General features: G+C 43.2%; 1 protein-coding gene across 3 annotated transcripts in view; it reads left to right on the top strand.

The window, feature by feature from the left end:
* The window catches only part of Klp64D (kinesin-like protein 64D), a 41,495-nt gene extending 22,504 nt beyond the window's left edge, over positions 1-18,991 (top strand). For all 3 annotated transcript variants that reach the window (XM_075688703.1, XM_075688705.1, XM_075688704.1), the window contains 5 exons: positions 3,424-3,604; positions 8,725-8,961; positions 11,022-11,144; positions 13,175-13,302; positions 14,273-18,991. In XM_075688703.1, the coding sequence (XP_075544818.1) occupies positions 3,424-3,604; positions 8,725-8,961; positions 11,022-11,144; positions 13,175-13,302; positions 14,273-14,315 (712 nt within the window). In that variant the 3' untranslated portion in view covers positions 14,316-18,991. The remainder of the gene's footprint in view (positions 1-3,423; positions 3,605-8,724; positions 8,962-11,021; positions 11,145-13,174; positions 13,303-14,272) is intronic.
* Positions 18,992-19,151: the final 160 nt, after the last annotated feature.

The raw sequence follows: 19,151 nt of genomic DNA, 5'->3' as shown, positions 1-19,151 counted from the left end.
GGTAATGACAGTGTGGCATGCAAAATCAATGGTGATGATGAGCCACAGTAAACAGGAGCATATTTTAACTGAGCAGAAGGCTCTAGCTGACGGTCATTCCTCGGCAGATAAATGTCCCAGCTACCTCCCGCCGGCCGCTCGTGATCTGAGCCACGCATCCGCGTCGCTTTCTAGGCAATAGCCTGTCCCTATCCATCAGCCATTCCTCGACGTCGATGCTGCTACAGGAAGCCCCCCCTCTAGTGACGGAGCCATGCAGGTAGTTGGAACGATACTTTGAGGAGTTTGGGTCGTGATGTTGGGAGTTGAAGTGTGTTTGATGACTGGCAAGCACCAACTGGCTCTGGGCTAATTGGTTTATCTGGTAATTGAAGGAGTGGGTCTTCAACCAAGGCGGATTTGAGGTGATTGATAGAGATATTGTCCTGTCGGCTGTTTTAGTCCACGGTGAAATGTTCGTTGGCACGATGAATGACACGGTATGCACCACCGTAAGGGCATTCCAGGGGCTTCCATACGGAGTCATGGCAGATGAAAACATAAGAGGACATCGCCAGCTCTTTGGGAATATGCGATGTGGTACGGTGCTGGTAGCATAGTTCAGGAGTACGAAGTGTTCAGAATGAAGCTCGCAGCCTGTTGATGTAGTTGGTGGGGTCAGGGCACGGTGATGAAACGGTAAGGTGAAAGAACTACCCTGGAAGGCGAAGTGGTGCTCCAAAAACCATCTTGGCAGGCGTACAGCACAGATCCTGCTTTAGTGTAGCCCGAAAACTCAGCATAACCAGTGGTAGTGATGTAGACAAGTGAGTGGTGTCAGGCTGTGCTCTGAGCGAGCTCTTGATGCACAATTAAAATTTTCAACAAGACCATAGGCGATGGGGTGATATGCCGTAATGTGTATGCAAGAAGTGCCTAGGAGGTTATTGAGTAGTGCTGATTCAAACTGGCGTCCTCTATTGGTTGTAATAGTAAATGGTATGCCGTATCTCAAAACCTAGCCCATGACGAACGCGTTCGTGATGGCTCAATATGGATGTCGGATAGAGGGAAGCATCTGGCAATCGGGTAAAGCAATCTGTGCAGGTTAGGAGGTAGGTGTCCCCACTCGATGGCAGCCATGGCCCCAAAATGTCAATGAGTACCTTGTTCAATAGTTCAGATGGTGGAGTAAACAAGCCAAAAGGTGCCCTTTTGTGTTGGTGGACCTTCGATTGTTGGCATACCAGACAATCACATGTCCAGGCACATACGTCCTTGTTGATGCCTGTCCAGATGAAACGTTGTGTCACCAGATGTTGGATGGCTCATATTCTACGGTGGAATAGTTTATGAAGGGCATCGAAAACGTTGCGGCAGAAATTGAGTGCAACAACCTGACGTGGGGCGCACGCAGAGACATCACAAAGAGTAAGGGCGCGGACAAACTGCTAGTGGTCACCAAAGCCATGTGGAGGGAGGCGGGCAAACATAGCAACAATTCTCTAAGCAAATTTTGATCGAAGACGGTTGCCTTGTCTCCAAAGAGCTGTTGAAAATGAGGCAGGAGCTGTGAAGGTTTGCGATAACCAAGCGTTTCAGTTTAGAGAAACTGCTGTAGCAGTCACTGTTTCGACGTTGTGCGTTTGAAGTGTTCGCTTGCGAGGATGTCGAAAGGGTCTGTCGACGGGGGTTGAGGGATCAGGTCATGAAGTTCGGTGGCAATCTCAGGCGGCAGTGAGGATTAGAGATGGTTGAATTTTTTAGTCTGCGATGTGACTCACGCGATAGCAAACTGGCTGTTTACTGGCAAGCAGAACTCCTTCCCTGCATTCTCCCATACAGGAGCTTGAGGATTGCATGACGCATAAGTCATGGGCCCCACATTCATTTTTTTTTTCTCCTTGCCTTGCAGCACGGTACACTTCTGCTGGTGGCATTGCACGTGAGCTGTTGCGATGCTCTCGTTTTGCGCAGTGCATGACTTGGCGTGCTGTGCATGAGGACACCTGACTAGCAGTATAAGCCAGTACTACACGAATACTGAGACAGACACAAGCAGATCACAGGGCATGATCCCGTGTTGGAACGTAGTAGAAATTGACATAGTTTCGGTGTCTGCGCACGCGACTGCACGATGTTAGAAAAAACAGACGAAATGAAAGTACATCGCTCTTGCTGCGGTGTGAAGTAAAGCAAAAACATGCAGACATTCGGTTTGTGTGTTTTGTTATTTCTCTAAGCTTTAATTCATTTATTCAAGCAACATATAACAGATGTTGCCTTGAATAATTCTCGAAGTCACGTGTCACCACGAAAGATGTCAGTGCAAACACATCACAGCGCACGTACGTACGTCACAGTGTTTGTCGGCGCACTAGCACGTGTACATCATCCTCCGGCTTGGAATGTGGCGGCCGCGAGGAGAAGGGAAAACAGTGCTCAATTTGATTTCAATTTGATATTTCAGACCTTTACACGGTGCGTGACAATGTAATACTTTGCCGACATGACATTATCGCACAATGTATGCTTTGTGCTTGTCAGCTCAAAATGGCCAGACATGGTAAGGGGCCCCTTAAAACTGGAAGCTGTGACAGATGAACATGACAGAGTACAGTAGTTAGTAAGATAATTTTGAGACAAAATATTTGGTAAGAGATTAGTAGGTTTATTGCTGGAATAAAGAATGTTCAGTTAATGCTTAACTGATCTGGCTGCTTAATTATTTTCTTTACCTAAGCAGTACGAACAGCATTAGCAGCAGTTGAAAATAATTTTGAGTGGCGCTTGCATTGAGGCGTATGGCTATTTGTTGTCTATTTGTAACTTCAAGGAGGTGAATAAGGGGTTTCTCATACCTGCCAACTTTTATGACTGCTGTTAAGTGCCTGATTTTTAGGGCTTGTTTACGTTTGTCGTGCATCGACACCTATAACTTTACAATTTTTTGTTTGTGTTTGCTTGAGGGCAAAATTGATCTTGTGTGAATGCATGAAAAGAATGTATGAATGCAGGTTTTGATGTTAAAGCTGTTGCAGACAAATTTTGCAGAGCCTGACTTTTTTTTTCCCACCCAATTATTTGGACCTGCTCGCAGTAGCACCATCCACCCACACAACCAATGTATAGCAGTAGCAGAAATTTCAGCTACCGTTAGAGCATTTTTTGGCTTGTACTGTATTTTTACTATATTTAGGTTGGCAGGTCTGGTTTCATTTCCTCACTCTTCTGAGGGAAGTGAATTTGAGCTGTATTCTGTTGGGTTGCCTTGAGTTGAGTTGCATACCGAGTTGCACTCTGATTTGAGTTCTTTAGCACAATCTGTCGTGTCACCCTAGCTACTGCAAGAATGTCATCAAAACTGACATCATTTCTGTACAAGTCTGAATGTCTATATCCATTCTTAAACTGTGCTCATCTTTTGGGGATTTCTATTTGCAGAGAAGAGCAGGAAGGCTTGATGCAAAAGCTTCATGCGCTCGAAAAGAAGATCATCGTTGGAGGTGAGAACCTCCTACAAAAGGCTGAAGAACAGGAGCGACTCTTGGAAGAGAGTGCACGAGAGCTTGAAGACAGGAAGCGAAAAGAAGCTGCTCTCAGAGAAGCCCTCGAGCAAAAGGAGGTAGGTGTATTCTTTCTTGTTTGAGCAACACTTTGTTTTGTGCCAATACAAAGGCTTGTGGAGCTTAGGGGTAAAAAAAAGAACTTATAGTAATTTTGTGGACTGTAGTTGGCTGACTACACATGTTTAATTGTTTAAATTTTGCATGATGTAGACTATCTGTCGGTGCGAACTGTAGATAATTTAATTTCTAAGGTCATAGGCACCCTTAAAAATATTAGGGTCAACTGCACCTGCAACTTTTATCATGCTAAGTCACAAAGCAAGATCAACTGCATTCTGGTGAAACAGAAAAACCGACTGTATACTGGTTATGGACGACGTAAAGAAAAAAAAATAATCAAGACCCATTCCACCCTGTGAATGTGGTTGGACAGCAAAGCTATGAGGGGACCACCACCTATATTAAGCATATTTAGCGCCAGCGAACAAGGACAGAAGGGAAACGACACAACAATGTGCCCCCTTCTGTCCTTGTTTGCTGGCGCTAAATATGCTTTCCAAGTCAGTTTACCAACACGCCCAACAAATGGCAACTCTGAGGCTTGTTGTTCTGCTGTGTGACCCGATGGAGACGACGCACTGCCGTGTTCACGCGACGAAAAGTGGAAACACTACGTGTTAACCGATACGTACGCAATAAGCTGGTACGGTTTATGCAAATACAAAACACATTATGTTCAATGGCCGCTGAGTCGGGGATTTGACTTTACTACTTTTAATACGAAACTACTGTTTAAGCGGGTACGGTTTAACGAGGTTTTACTGTACCTTCCACTTCACCAGATAATGACCAAGTTGAGAGAGTTCGTGCTGTGATTTGTGGAAATCGTTGTTTAACTGGTCTAGAAGTTTCTGACGAAGTGGGCATCAGTGTAGGATCATGCCATCAAATTTTGTGTGACAAACTTGTGATTTGTTGTGTCAATGCAAAATTCGTACTGCATTTGTTTAAATCAGCCAGGAGCTGCTTGTCAGTACCAATGACAATGAAAACTTCTTTAAGAACATCACAGGAGGGGATGAGATGTGCGTTTATGGCTATGATATTGAAACGAAAGTGCAGTCGTCGCAGTCGGTGGGTAAGGGGCCTCCTCATCCACAAAAAGCATGCATGTGTCAATCAAGACTCAAGGTGAACTCAAGATTGGTTGTGTTTTTAGACTGCAAAGGTTTTGTCCATCAGGAAATTGCAGTCAGACGGTAAGCAGGGAAGTCTACCAGGGAATCCTAGTGCGTCTGAGCGATTCTGTGCGCATTAAGGGTCTAAATTGTGGGACAACCAGGCCTGGATGCTGTGTCATGACAACGCACCAGCTCATGCATCGCTCTTTGTGCGCAGCTTTGTAGCAAAAGGTCACAATCCTGTTGTGCCCCATCACTCGTATTCTCCTGACTTAGTCCCAGCAGACTTTTTACCTTTTCCGAAACTTAAAACCACGTTGGGGGGGGACAGGATGTCATTTCGAAACCACAGAGGAGATTCAGGACAATGCAACAAGAGACCTGCCCGCCATCCCAGAAAATGCGCTCCAGGACTCTTCCCAAAAATGGAAGAAACGATGGGAACAGTGTATTGCCAGTAGAAGGGATTACATTGAGTGGGACTGTGCTTAACGTGTTGTACAATAAGCAATAAAGATGTTATACAGTTGAACCCGGCTATATTGAACCCGTTTACATTGAATTATTCAATATATCGAACAATTTCCGGACACGGTATAGTTACAATGAGTAAATATAGCAAAAATTATGCTTACATCAAACAAGAATAGCAGGGACTCCCGATATATCCAATGTCAAGCGGCGGAAAGTGCCCCCAGAAGTTGGCTTTGGCTCCATGCAACCGCTCTCCCTATCGTGACCGCGCTGCCTGGGACGAGCCTTCGATACCCCCCTGCAGAAAATGATCCTGGCCCACCCGCAGCGCTTGCTCAGACAGTTCAATGTGTGTACGCTTTGTGGGCCATCACCTCCACCACTGTAAAAGCTGGCACCACCGTCGGCGTGACAGGGCATGAGGGATCACGTGGACACAGCAGCCGTGTCGGCTGCTTCAGAAGCGCTGAAGCAAGCTGAAAACGAAAGTTTAAAGTCCCACCTGCACTGCAGTTCTGATTAAGCGGTGAGGCTCTCCCGCTGTCTGTGTCCGCTTCACAACATTTGAAGTCACTCTAATAGGTAGTGGCTGCCTTTGGAGGTGTGCAGCATGGTAAGCTACTGCTCGGTGCCGCATTGCCGGACGTACGCAATGGAGCTCGGTGTCAGCCTTATTCACACGTAGCCGCAGGACAAGAAGTTGCGTAAAATTTGGCTCACGAAACTTAGGACCGGCAAACAGCCATTGGCTACAACTCGGGTATGCAGCAAACACAGGCGCGAGGAACATCTCTGCTATGGCGCCGGGACTGCGATGTTTGGTGAGTAGCAGAAAACGCGCACTGAGACATTCGCCCGCGCTCGCTGCCCGGCTAATGTCACGACGGTTTAGTCTATGAACTTGTTGATGCTAGACATTGGCAAGCTTACTGGAATGGAAAGGGAGTGGAAAGAAGCACATTAAACAAAGACATGGCATATGGTCATGTTTGTGTTATGAATTAATGCACTGGATTACGAAAAAGAAGCAGCACGAAATTGCCTGCTGAGTGCATACAGTGTGACGCAACTTTAGAAATAATATTGTATCGTCGCGACGGCACATCACAGTCGCCATAGGCGTCGAAGTCCCCTGTTAAAACGAAATTGTTTTTGAACAGCTTGGATAACGTCTATGAAACAGTGGTTGCTAGTGTACTGTCGAATGCTCGTATGCTGCGCCCTAAAGCTCACAGCATGGTGCGAAAACGCTCTCAGTGAAAGCGAAACATTGTGCGTGGACATGCATGCAGATGCGTAGTTGGTTGCCGTGAACCCGTGCGATCGCTGCATGCATTGAGGCTTCGTTCTGTTACGCGCCATTCGGTTATACAGACCGCCCACTATAAGAATATATTTCACATAGTTTGCGTTCAGCGATTGCCGACCTTTCATGCAAGCCGGTTTGGGAGACTCCATCGCGGCGACTGCACTCAGTGGCTTTCACTGTATGTATTCAGAATCAGAATCAGATTTTATTGTTAGAATTTGGGTCAAATTACATGTATTTAGTATGCAGGAGGAGGTCCCATAGTCAAAGACTGTATCAAGTGGTGCTGGTAGAATCTACACTGCAGTGTGAAGTGCTCTTGTTACCGCTGAGCATTTCTGTGAAGAAACGAAAAAATTCGATATTATATCATGAACTACTCGTCGTCAGCAAATCTGTTTTAGCGGATTAACGTCAAGGTAACTGTTGTAAAAGTCATATATAGCCAGCATTTGTTACATACTTGTCGCACCGTGGCAGGTATGGTATGATAACTGGATTCTTATATGCTATGTCTTTGCTGTTGATCTGCTTATGAGAAACTCGCAATGGGCTGATCTGCACTCCTTCGGCTGATGCTGTAGCATTGCCTTTGAGAACAGTACTGTCATCTAATAAGCTCTTTGAATAAATTTTCGCAAATGAAAGTCTTAAAGATATATTTGCGCCAACCACCATAAGTATACAAGCAGAGGGGACGAGAGCCAACAAACGAAAACACTGCAGAAGGCACCCGGACACCGCCCAAACTGCAGCAGACGGCAGGTGCGAGTCCGTGCCCTCATGTCACCCCTCTAGTTCCTTCTCAGGGCTAATATTAGTATTAGGCTGAAAAGAAGAAGAAAAAAATTCCTACACATTACAAAAAAAGAGAAAAAGAAAGAAATACAGCCCTGCACGAATTCATAGTACATTAGTCAGAATGATAGCTATGGTGTGTCATCAGATTGTTGTGAATTATTATGCATTTTGTACACCCTAAAAGCAGTTTACACCCTTCAGGGCATATCTTTGTGCACCAACAATAATTATCATCTGTTCTTGCTTGCATTTTCTTTTTCTTGAAAACTTTGTGCTCACTACTTTTTTGTCGAGAATGCTACGTCACACTGATAACACACAGTGCATTTGTGACATGAAAGTACCAAGCACACAGTGTTAAGGAAAGGAAATACTAAATGCAAGATAGACGTCGATTATTGTTGTTGGAGAAAGATATGCCTTAAAGCATGCAAACTGTTTTCAGAGTGTAGTAAACCTACAAGAATGTTATGATAATCTTATGGTTAACCTCTGCGAACCTTGTGACACACTGCATCTATATGCTGAACAATGTGTGCACGAACTTCTCAGGGCACAGGGCACAGGGCAATGGGTATTTCTGCAAGTGTCCACCTAGTGGACATGTCCATTTCATCTGCTGCTGGAGTGCTGGTTGGCTGAGCTGGGGTATGCATCAGAAGGAGTCTGGTGCCTCCAGCCAATCAGCACTTCAGCAGCAAAAGAAATGGATACTTACAGAATAGCCTCCCAGGTCTTCTTTTCTTTAAGCATCTAGTGACATCAACCATGTATGCCAACTACTACAACATAATTTCAAGCATGGGCTTGGTACAATACTGTATGGTATTCTGTGAAACTTATATTAGAGGAACTCGTATGGATTTACCTTTAAGCTTCAATTGTGGCGCTCATCTTGGGTGGATGACAATTTCTTCCTTTTGTGAGGTTCCCTCCACCTTCAGGTTTTTCCAGAACTGACTTGCCATATTCAGTGTCCCTGGCCTTAAAGCTGTCTATTAATTCAGCCTTGCTCTGCAGTTAGCTAGCCTCCTGGTTAGCTCAGATTGTAGAATAACTGTCTTGAATAGGTGGATATGCGTTATCCTATATAGGCCTGGGTTTAGTTCCTGGACCAGGACAAATGCTTATTTAATTATGAAACCTCCTTTTGAGAAACCGTATAAGTTTTCTTTGTGGCTTTGCGCTACATTTAGATAAATAACTAGTCATCCCTTTCGTGAAACTTCCCCACCTTTGTGGATTTCCGCCAAAATGCATAACGCATAATGATTAATTATGCTGCCATGTCTTTATCTATCGTGGCATGTGCGGATTGACTTAGAACTGACAGGGTATGGAAAATTGTGTATGGCCATGACTGTTCAGTGGCACCAGCGTTAGCTTAGAGTGCACTCCATCTGGTGTGCAGGCCGAGCGGCTGGATATGGAGGAGAGATACTCCACTCTGCAAGAGGAGGCGGCGGGCAAGACACGTAAGCTGAAGAAGGTCTGGGCTATGCTGATGAGCGCAAAGGCAGAGATGGCCGACCTGCGTCAGGAGCACCAGCGTGAGGCTGAGGGGCTGCTCGAGAATGTGCGCCAGCTCAGCCGGGAACTGCGGCTCAACATGCTCCTTATAGATGCCTTCATACCGCCAGAGTACCAGGTTGGTCTGCTTGCTAGAGATTCATTATATATTGCTTTGGTGAAAGTACTACTGTAACAGTGTCCTGTGTTAAAAGAAGATTCCATGCTTACCGTTGCTTTGTTTTCACCCAGATTTCGCAAGAAGATTCCATTTTATAATCTGCATCATTCAATATGACGTTACATAAGGACCTGTGATGTCACATTTAATCAGAGAAACAGAACCATGCCCATGAATTTATTGACTATATGGGGATGGAATAAAAATGAGATAAGGGAATGGAAGACAGGAGGTGGGGTTAACTAAAGGTTAACCCACCTCCTATCTTCTTGGTTCCAGTCTATCTCCTATCAGTCAGTTCCTATCTGTGTCTTGGTTCCACAAACAAATTCTGTATCACAGTTGGGTGAGCACTGAACAGTAAGAACTATGTCATGTTCTTATGCTTTATTTATATTACACTCAGTGTCCTATGGTTTTAAAAAGGGTAGTGGTAATAAAACAACAAAATAAAACAGGTACAGTGAGTTAGCTTAAGTACTTCAGTCCCTTCAGACTTAAGGACATCAGTCCCTGATCTGATGTTAACCAACATTTTACAAAAAAGTTTGTTATCATGGCTACGGTACTCTGTGGAAAAGTAGTACTATTTTCATTCCTTGTTTTGCATGAAGAATGAAGGACTGAAAAATTCGTATTGCATAAATCAATTTTTCTTTATTGCAATGGTCAATGCAGCTTGAAGTGCACTGCAGCCACAGTGTGAAGTCGTCATGAAGTGTAGTATGATTAAAACTTTTATGAAATGGCAAGAGAGAGGCAACCTTATGATGAGTAGCTAGTGGGACAAATGCTTGGTTATCTTTCATTGATGTTATACTCACAGTTTAGTTATACCGTATTTACTCGCATAATGAAGACACCCTCTACTTTTAAATCAAGAAATGTTTCTCTTTTGATCGCATAATGATGGCACCCTGAACTTGCTGCTGTAACATAAGAGACACGTGGTATGATTTGTCGTGCGATACGGCATCTGGCGTGCTGGAATGGCGGCCGGATCTGAGGTGTTTCGCCATGCCATAGTGCTAGAGCACATGCCCGACCCGCGACAAAAGTAGGGGACACACGGTACAATTTGGCGTCCTGTAGGGCGTCCGACGTGCCGGAGCCGAAGCAATCTGCCGCACCATAGCACAGGATTGGACGCCTGTGCACGTTAGACATCCAATCTGGCACTACGGCATGGCAGTTACTTTCATCTATTTTTTATTTCCACAGCCACCTATGGAAAAGAAAAAAATAACTGAAAATTTTACCCCACATAATAAACACACTTCACAACCTTGCACAAATTTTTCAGAAAGAAAAGTGTGATCATTATGCTAGTAAATACGGTAGTTTAGAAGGATGAAACAAACATAATTATTTTGTGCTAAATTTTATGAAGCTTGGTGCAGTCTTTTTATGCTTGACATTTAGTATGGTGGTGTTGCCACCATTGTTTTGACTCCTTTCTTGGCTAACATGGACGATAGTTCATGAGTGCAGTTGATACAAGCTGGACTCATGTGACATCAAGGACACTGTTTACATGGGTACATGTGTGTTTTTCTAATTGAACAATGTCATTTGTGGACTTGGCTGGACTGGTTATGTTTGTGTGATGAAACATTAAAGTGCGTTTTGATGTTTAGAGTTATTTATAGGCTGCACTTCATGTCTTATTAGGAAAGGGACATGAATAACATTTTTTGAAAGAAAAATATCTGATCAGAGTGTCTACCGAAATCTTAAGTTGTCAGTTATAGTACATTCTTTCTGAGATTGTCACATTGTCACTGTAAATAATGAGATATGCTCAGGCTTAATTTTTGTTGTAGGAAGTGTAATGGCTGCTTGCTTGTTTTTGTTAACTTTCTAGGTTTTATTTAGATAGTGCTATTTTCTGCCTAATGTTTCTACTGCAAACCGGATGAAATATTCTGCCTGAGTTCACAATTCACTTGCTTTTAGTCTCAAGTTCTCTGTTTAACAGTTTAACAATGAGTTCTTGGTGCAACTTTTCAACAACACAGGAGCTCCTAGAGAGGTGTGTCCAGTGGAACGAAGACACCGGAGAGTGGCAGCTGAAGTGCATTGCCTACACAGGAAACAACATGTGCAAACAGAGTTCTCCTGATGTTGGCAATCTCCATGAGGTCAGCGTCTCCTTTTGGCTAGTGTTGGGAACACGTGTGACATTAACACTTAAGTTTGATGTGGGTAATCATGTAAATAAAACAGTAGCACTAAGGGCTAACTCCCAGCTGTGTCATTGTACAGAAACTCTCACATGTCATGCTGTAGACACCTACTCACCTGATGGTATTGCAGTGATATGCTTAAACCTTTTGTAACACGCTGGTTGCCATAGTTAACCACAATTTCATAACTTTCAGCATCACTTTCTCCGCTCAATTGACCCTATCTTAAAATCAAGACTTTCACATCAACTTTCTGCTCACCTTGAGGCGATGTATTGATTTTGTCTGAATGCCACATTCTTGGACTGACCGGAAGCCTTTACTGTTACAACTGTGGTGCATCAGATATTGCAGAACGCATTTTATCACAATGTCCAGGCTACAGACACGAGAGGACTTGTTATTTTAGTAAAATGGGCTCTGCTTTTCAAGAACCACTGGATCTAGGATGAATACTAGGTCCTGTGCCTTCTCATTCAAAGCAATATAAATCTTTAAATTTTCTTTTCATATTCCTTCTAAACATTGGCTTAATTTACAAGCTCTGGCCTGTCTACTTCAACATTATCACCTTTGTCTCAACTGTACATATCATGATAATATATTTTCTTGCTTTTTCATTTTCCTCTCTGGCCCTGATTCTGTTCCTCATATCCTTCCCTATACAGCGTTGGGTGTTGGTGTCATTCTGAAATAAAGAATTCTCTGTATTTCAGGGGGTGTTGTAAACACTAGTTGTCAATGCCCATTTATTGAAGTCAACACTACTTTAATTCAATGAAGAGCTTTCTCCCTTTCTCTGAAGCAAAAGTTTTCTTTCTGGAATCGGGCAAATTGTGGTGCTGTAATTGGCGGACAGACTGGGTTACTGCAGAGGTTACTTTTCTGTGTTAAAGGGACACTAAAGGCAAATATTAGGTCAAGCTAAAATGAAAAATTAGTGCTCAAGATTATCTAAGGTGTCAATATTATCGTGAACAGAGCCTTAATAATAGAGAAATTGAAGTAAATACAGGACATGGTTAGAGGCTTCCCCGGGACATTCAAGCACTTGCCCAATGGTGAAAGCACTCCTTAGTTAAATTCTGTCACTACATGTAGTACTCAGCCATTCGTTGCAAAAACATCCTCATATTGTATTATAAGACGAAATAAAATGCTACTTGTCCAGTTCTATATCATATTTTAGAAGAAAGAACTCATTGAAATTGCCCATGACAATGACGCAGGTAGTGCCACGCTGGTTTTGCTGGCTCGTGAAACTCGCACACACTGCAAGTAGCACAGAAATCTCTGCTACTTGCAGTGTATGCGAGTTTCACGACTTCAACTTCCACGTGATGTCGCGGGATGCCCGAATGGTCTACGCCACTTGACCAAAAAACAGCTGCAGTGGCGAATCCGCCACTCTGTCTTGGCTCGGTGGCGCCATCTGGCAAGCGAGGTTTTACTCGCCGACGGCAGCAAAGGGTGGTGATGGCGTATGCGACGTCACCATTCCCCCAGTTGGGTGGCGGGAGATTTGAATTTCTAAAAAGGCATTAGGACCCTTCAGATGCGGTATTTCTACTCAGGCTACAACAGCCTGAGTAGAAATAGCACATGCACCAGTGGTGGCATGATGCAGACGTGCTTGGTTCGTCGTGGTAGCAATGTGGATGGTCGAGCTCCCTTACACTGGTTCTTGTAGTGTGTAGGATCTGTCTGACTTTTTTTCTCTTTGCACCACGATTGTTTTTCTTTCTCGTAAATGGGGTTTCGAAATAACAATTTAAGGTCAGTATCCCTCATGAATTGTGTGCATCTGTAGCTGTATTCGTATATGCATATCAATATTTTGTGTTTACTACTACTACTACTACTACTACTACTCCAGTAGATGGGATTAGTAGTTGCCAATACGTCAACACTGCAGAACTAAAAACAGCACTTTACCATTCACTTTGTGGAGTTTTAACTGTCTTTCTGTTTGCATATGGTTACAGAAATCTGATCTGGATATCTCTCATGTGTACTTGAGCTACTCTCCGGATGGGCTGCAGATGCCTGGCCGGCATCGATCAGGAAGAAAGTCGGCTCGTCCAAAAACTTCTCGTCCGAAGTCTTCTCGCAGGCAAGTTCAACTGTCCTGTTTTGTCAAGTGTCTGCAGCTGTCATGCATTGTGCACAGCCTGTGTACGAGTTGCTTCTGAGTGTTACAGCTTCACTTTATTTTAGCATAATGTCTGCTTTAACCCATTCACTTTCGCCCATACGGCGCTCTGCCGTGCCTGGTGTTTGTTCCACTGCACATTTTCCTGTTTAATTTAGCGTGTTCAGCATTGTAAGAAAAGTGCTGTAAAATCTTCTACAGGTGTTGCATTTACAAAATGTCTGATTTATTTTGTTCACAAAAAGATTTTGCATTAGATGCAGTAAAAAAACTAGGACATCAGCATAAAAAAAAGTTTAATACATGCAGGAATGCGTAGTGCACTTTTGTGGTTTTTGTACTCACAACGCCTCTTGGACTTTTGAACTTGGCCCTCGAAAACTAAGCACAGCATTGAATGGTTCTGCTTTGCAGTTTTTGGTGGTATGTGCTGAAACAAATAAGCCAATTCGGAAGCCTGTATGCTTTTCATTTTTAAGCCTGGTACTCTGGTTGCAATGGCTACAACAACGGAACGGAGTCTGGCGAGAAGGAAGCTTTCCATTGTTTCACAAACAACTCCTGCTGAAGGTGTAGACAAATATGTCTATTAGTGTGCGAAACCCAAAACGCCTACAACATAGCTTGCAATGTGCTGCTATCTATGAAAAAATGCCAGAAGCTGCTGTTCTTTGAGTGGCCACTGAATTGCCAGTTACTCAGACTTTGGCCTTTGCCGTCATGGCCTGTGGAAGCGAATGGGTTAACCAGAAGCAGTAGCCTTTGTTGCCATAGTCTGTCTCGTGAAGTCTTTTGTGTCAGTTGATAAGAGTTATGCTCTAATTTGATAATGAATGTTTGTCTCAGCTTTTCAGAAGAGAAAAATAATGTTTCATAAATTCAGGATGCCAGGATTCAGAGTTTTGAGACTTCTTTTTCTTTATGCATGCAGGGATCACTGTGGAGTTGCCTCGGGAAGCCTGTCCCAAGCTTAGTTTCAATGGCCACATCGTTTCATATGCATGCCTGTCTCATGCTCAGGCAAGCGCTGCATCACATTGTGCTTACTGAGTTGCTTACTTTGTGCTCATAGAATATCCAGTGGATATTCCACCAGTTGCCATGCAAGTGAAAAAAATCTTCGTGCTTTACTAGATCTTACAACTTGAGGCTGCAGTGCAACAAAGAACAACACAGAAAAAAGAAAGGGCGCTGCCTATCATTACTTTGCTTGTGTGTGTTATCGCACTTTATAATTTTAACTTAACTGATAATCAAGCCTGATTTTAGGCATGAATGGGGATTATAGCCATGCATATACCTGTTGTGTACTCCTTGTGGAACACCAGAGGTATAGAAAGGAACATCAGTACTGGCGCCTACATCTCTTGACACTCTTCAACCATGAGAGTTTGAAATGTTCTTGTGTTGCACAAGTCATGTGCAAGTGCATGTTAAAGAGCCACAGGTGGTCAGAATTAATCCAGAGCCCTTTAGTATGGTGCCACTCATGGCCCGTTTGTGTATCTTTAGACGTTAAGCCTCCACAATTTACTTTTATTTCAATGCAGCACCCTTGCACCAGCAACTAACTTAGTCGAACACAGTGTCCTGGCAATGGCGGCCGTATTTCGCTGGGGGTGGAATGCAAAAATGCCCACGTCCTGTGCATTGGAGGCATATTAAGGATCTCCTGGTGGTCAGAATTAATCCGGAGTCCCACACTATGGTGTGCCTCATAATCAAATCATGGTTTTGGCACTTAAATCGCCAGAGTTTAGTTAAACCGTGTAATGAGATGTCATCGCTAGTGTTGCCATGCTCGTCTACGTCTCCGGTATTCTATAAGCGACAATAAATGCACAGAATGCATCTATATGAAAAGGAATGCCAGATTTCAATGTAAAGCCAGTTATTCTTTTTTTTGTTGCTGTGCTGAAATTAAAAAAAAAGTTCCATAAGGGGAATTCTTCAACACAAGAACTATACAGCATTGTAGCAGTAAAGGAGGGTTAGACTACTATCACATTTACAGGAATCAGTGTTTGGACACAGATTAACTACTTTCTTTTATATTGGGGGCAGAGTGTACACCAGCCTAAGCTCCCTAGTGCCATTGTCATTGCTAAGCTTGCACTGCTCTACCAATATTATGCTGTGGCATTGTTCAGGAGTAGTATTGCATTACCTTGCATTTTCCAATGTTTTCTGAATAAAGGCCTGTTTGAAGTTATTGTGCCAGGAAAGCATGAATGAGGAAGCATGCGCTGTGCTTGTAATACCATCATGCCAGAATAAAACCTGAATGGGAAGAAGCAAAGTGGAACATCTCTCAGTGCTTAATTGTACTACTTGAAATTTGCAATATCATAAGAAGCCATCAAACACTGACACCAAGGACAACATAGGGGAAATTACTTGTGCTTAATAAATGTAAGAAGGAAACAATAAATTAATGGAAATTAAAGTGGATGAAAAAACAACTTGCCACAGGTGGGAACCGAACCCACAACCTTCGCATTTCGCGAAGGTTGTGGGTTACAAGATTACAAATTTACAATGTGTGATTGTGGTTTGACACTGCACCAAAAGTGCGAGTCTGTGAAAACAATTGCACTACTATCACACATACTGCTAAATGTGCAAAGAGAAGCATGCCTTCTGGTTTGTCCTCTCAAAAGGAAATAAATTGTTGTTCACCTGGAAGTAGTACAAAGCCTCAAAGGGAAGCCATAAGAGTTTCTCGGAAAGAAAGCTTCGCAGTTACAGAAGAACACCCAACAGAATGCTGGAGCTAAAGGACATGAAGCTTGTTTGAGTTAACAAGGTAGGAGCAGTAGAGGATGATACAAGCACAGCTTTCTCACTTTTAGCTGTAGCATATAACTGATTTGCCATAGTCAGTTTGCCTTTTCTGTCTGCTTCACAACGCTGAAGGCAATGATGGCTGCTGAAGAAAGGATGTAGAGAGGTGTACGCATAGAGAAGTATGAAACATATCGAAATACATTTAAGGCTTCATGCTGCAACGGCACATCTATTCAGGGATTAGCCATAGATGGGCACACACCCAGGGACCGAAGTTTTCTGCTAGGCCGGACAGTAGCCAACAGCAAGCTTTCTGTTTGGGCTCATACCCAGTGACCCTAGTTTATATATATATATCTACAGATATATCCACCGAGAAAACGACAATGAATGCCTAACTCCAGAGAAGAGGCAAAGAAAGATTCGCTTAAAAAAATAGTCCTCGGACCGGAATGTACTTTTCTTCAATTGCAAAGCTCTTTTTCTGAGAAGCTCAAACGGGTTTCCTTGTAGCTTTGTACCACAGTGCAGTTTGATGGCAATTTTTACTTTTTAGAAAACTTTCCCACCTTTCAGATTTGCATATAACTGATTTGCCATAGCCAGTTTGCCTTCTCATGTTGGTATTGTGTTCTGGCATGGTAGTACGTGCTAGGTAGCTAAGTTTACCTGACATTTTTCAGTGTGTGATGTCTATGTAATCTTTACAGAACCTTTTGTTCTGTATGTGGGCAAGCTGAGAATACAAGCCCTGGGATTCAAGTTTACTTAGCTTCAACAGTTGCAACATGAACTATGTGAAATAAATCATTCAACACTACAGGGCAAAGTGCAATTAATAAATTTATGTATTTGGTTACCGTATGGAGAAAAAAGAAACAATTATTGTGAAAAGGAAAAAAAAAACTCCCTTTCTTTTTCTATTATGATGTAGAATGAGCAGCTTTCATATTTAGTGATATTTACTTATTTATTTATTTATTAAGGTGTGTACATATTTTCTGTGCTACATGTTTATGTATTGTGTGTCTATATAGTTATTAACTTTTTTATGTGCATGATGTGATTGGTTTGGGCCATAGAGTTTCATACAAAAATTACTAGAGAGAACTTTGGCGGTAGTGTCTATGGTAGCTGCAAGCGGGGTGGTTCAGCCAGCATGAGAATGATGGGTAGTTCATGGATTTGCTTAAACTTTGTCCTTCAGGCTTCAAACGACTTTGTAACTTTCTGTAAACTCATCATTTTCAACGAAGTACTGCATACTAAATAATTTATTAAACATTATTAAAATTGTCCTACAGCAGGATTCAAATGCAGGACCTCTAGCACAGAAGCCCGATATTGAAACCATTATGCCACGGACGCGTTCATTGAAAAGTGGCATATGAATTTCTCACAGGCAAGCCAGTGCCTTGAGACACTTGGATGGATGGATGGATGGATGGAATAACTTTAATGAAAGGTCCTGTGAGCTAAGGGGCACGAGGCCCCATAGAGTGGGCTACTCCCACGTTGAGACCAGGAGTTTTAACTCCTTGGCCACATCGTGGGCACGCTGGACAGCCTAGAGCTGCTCCGCCAGGTCCGTGCTGCGTAATGCTTCTTGTAGCCTGGTGGAGTCTTGATTCTTGTTTGCGTGGGTCTGATCACACGGCCAGAGCAAGTGATGTACGTCAAGTGTGCTAAGGCAATCTTCGCAATATGATGTTGTGTATAGCTCAGGCATGTAGTGATGTTGTCTGTTCTGCATGGGGTACGTGTTGGTTTGAAGCATTCTGAAGGTGAGGGCTTGAGGCCTGGTGAGCTTATTGTCAGGTGTGCTGTATATTCTGCGGTCTAGATAAAAGTGCTTTGTTATCTCATTGTATATGGAGGGAGGGTCCCAATTCTCACTGGGATGGTCACGACCAGAATAGGTGGTGTCGTGGAAGGTTAGGTCTTCGCGCGCTCCTGTGAGCCATCTGATTGAGATTGGGAGGGGCGTTCTCGATCTCTCCGAGGTGTGCCGGGAACCAGCAGATGATGTGGTGCTGCAGTGGTGCAGATGTATTGACTATTCGTAGTGCTTGTAGTGCTTGTCACCTTGACAAGCCAAACCGTTACAATTAGTACCTAATTGTGTGTGTTCAGAGTCTTCTGTGCTTAGAAAAGTATAGATTGCTTTGAAATTTACGATAATGAAGGCAGATATTGTGCAATTAACAATCCATGCACTACCCATCAATCCCATGGTCGTGGAACGATTGCAGTGCCAGAGTTCCCTCTAGTAATTATTGTAGGAAACTCTATGGTTTGGGCAGCCCTATAGGCCTCTTTGCAATTCATTTTATATGTACCAGCACTGGTGAGATGCGCTCTTATGTTCAGTGAACTTGAGGTGTTTACATCTTTCTGATGGTGACCATGAAAATAAGGCTACAGGGTGTTTCATTTGAGTTTTTGAAATGTAATTGTGATTAAGCTTGTGAAATTGTGGTATGTTGTGTCATCATCATCATCATTGTCATAATGATGCCTTGATGCAGTGATCAGGCGACTGATTAACTTTAGTGTGCAGATTCACATTTTATTAGGCACACTTAGCTCACTCATAACTTCAATGTTGTGGCTTTTGCTAAGTGTGATCTCAACTTATATTTGGATTTGTGAAGCTTTGTTTGGATAATAGTACGCATTTGGGCTGGTTGGTTCATGATTATGAGCAGTAAACAGTGCTAAACAACAGGACAAGAAGAGGGGCATGGACAACAGCGCTGGCTAACAACCAAGTGTCAGCACTATTGTCTGTGTCCTTCTCCTTGTCCTGTTGTTTAGCGCTGCTTCCTGCTCGTATTCATTTGGATGTTTGGCATATTTGACATCCTACAGAGGTGGGCGACTAACATTTCATGCCATCAAAAGCATTCACATGCCCTCTTTATTAGAATTTTCATATGCTTCAGCTGGAACACCCTGTACTTTGTAGTACTGGCCAGGGAACATAAAGCAGCATTTCACTTTCAACTGACTCCCAAGTCCAA

Source organism: Dermacentor variabilis, chromosome 4, assembly GCF_050947875.1.
Source record: "Dermacentor variabilis isolate Ectoservices chromosome 4, ASM5094787v1, whole genome shotgun sequence".
Classification (NCBI taxonomy): domain Eukaryota; kingdom Metazoa; phylum Arthropoda; class Arachnida; order Ixodida; family Ixodidae; genus Dermacentor; species Dermacentor variabilis.
This window is presented reverse-complemented; position numbering and strand designations above follow the sequence as displayed.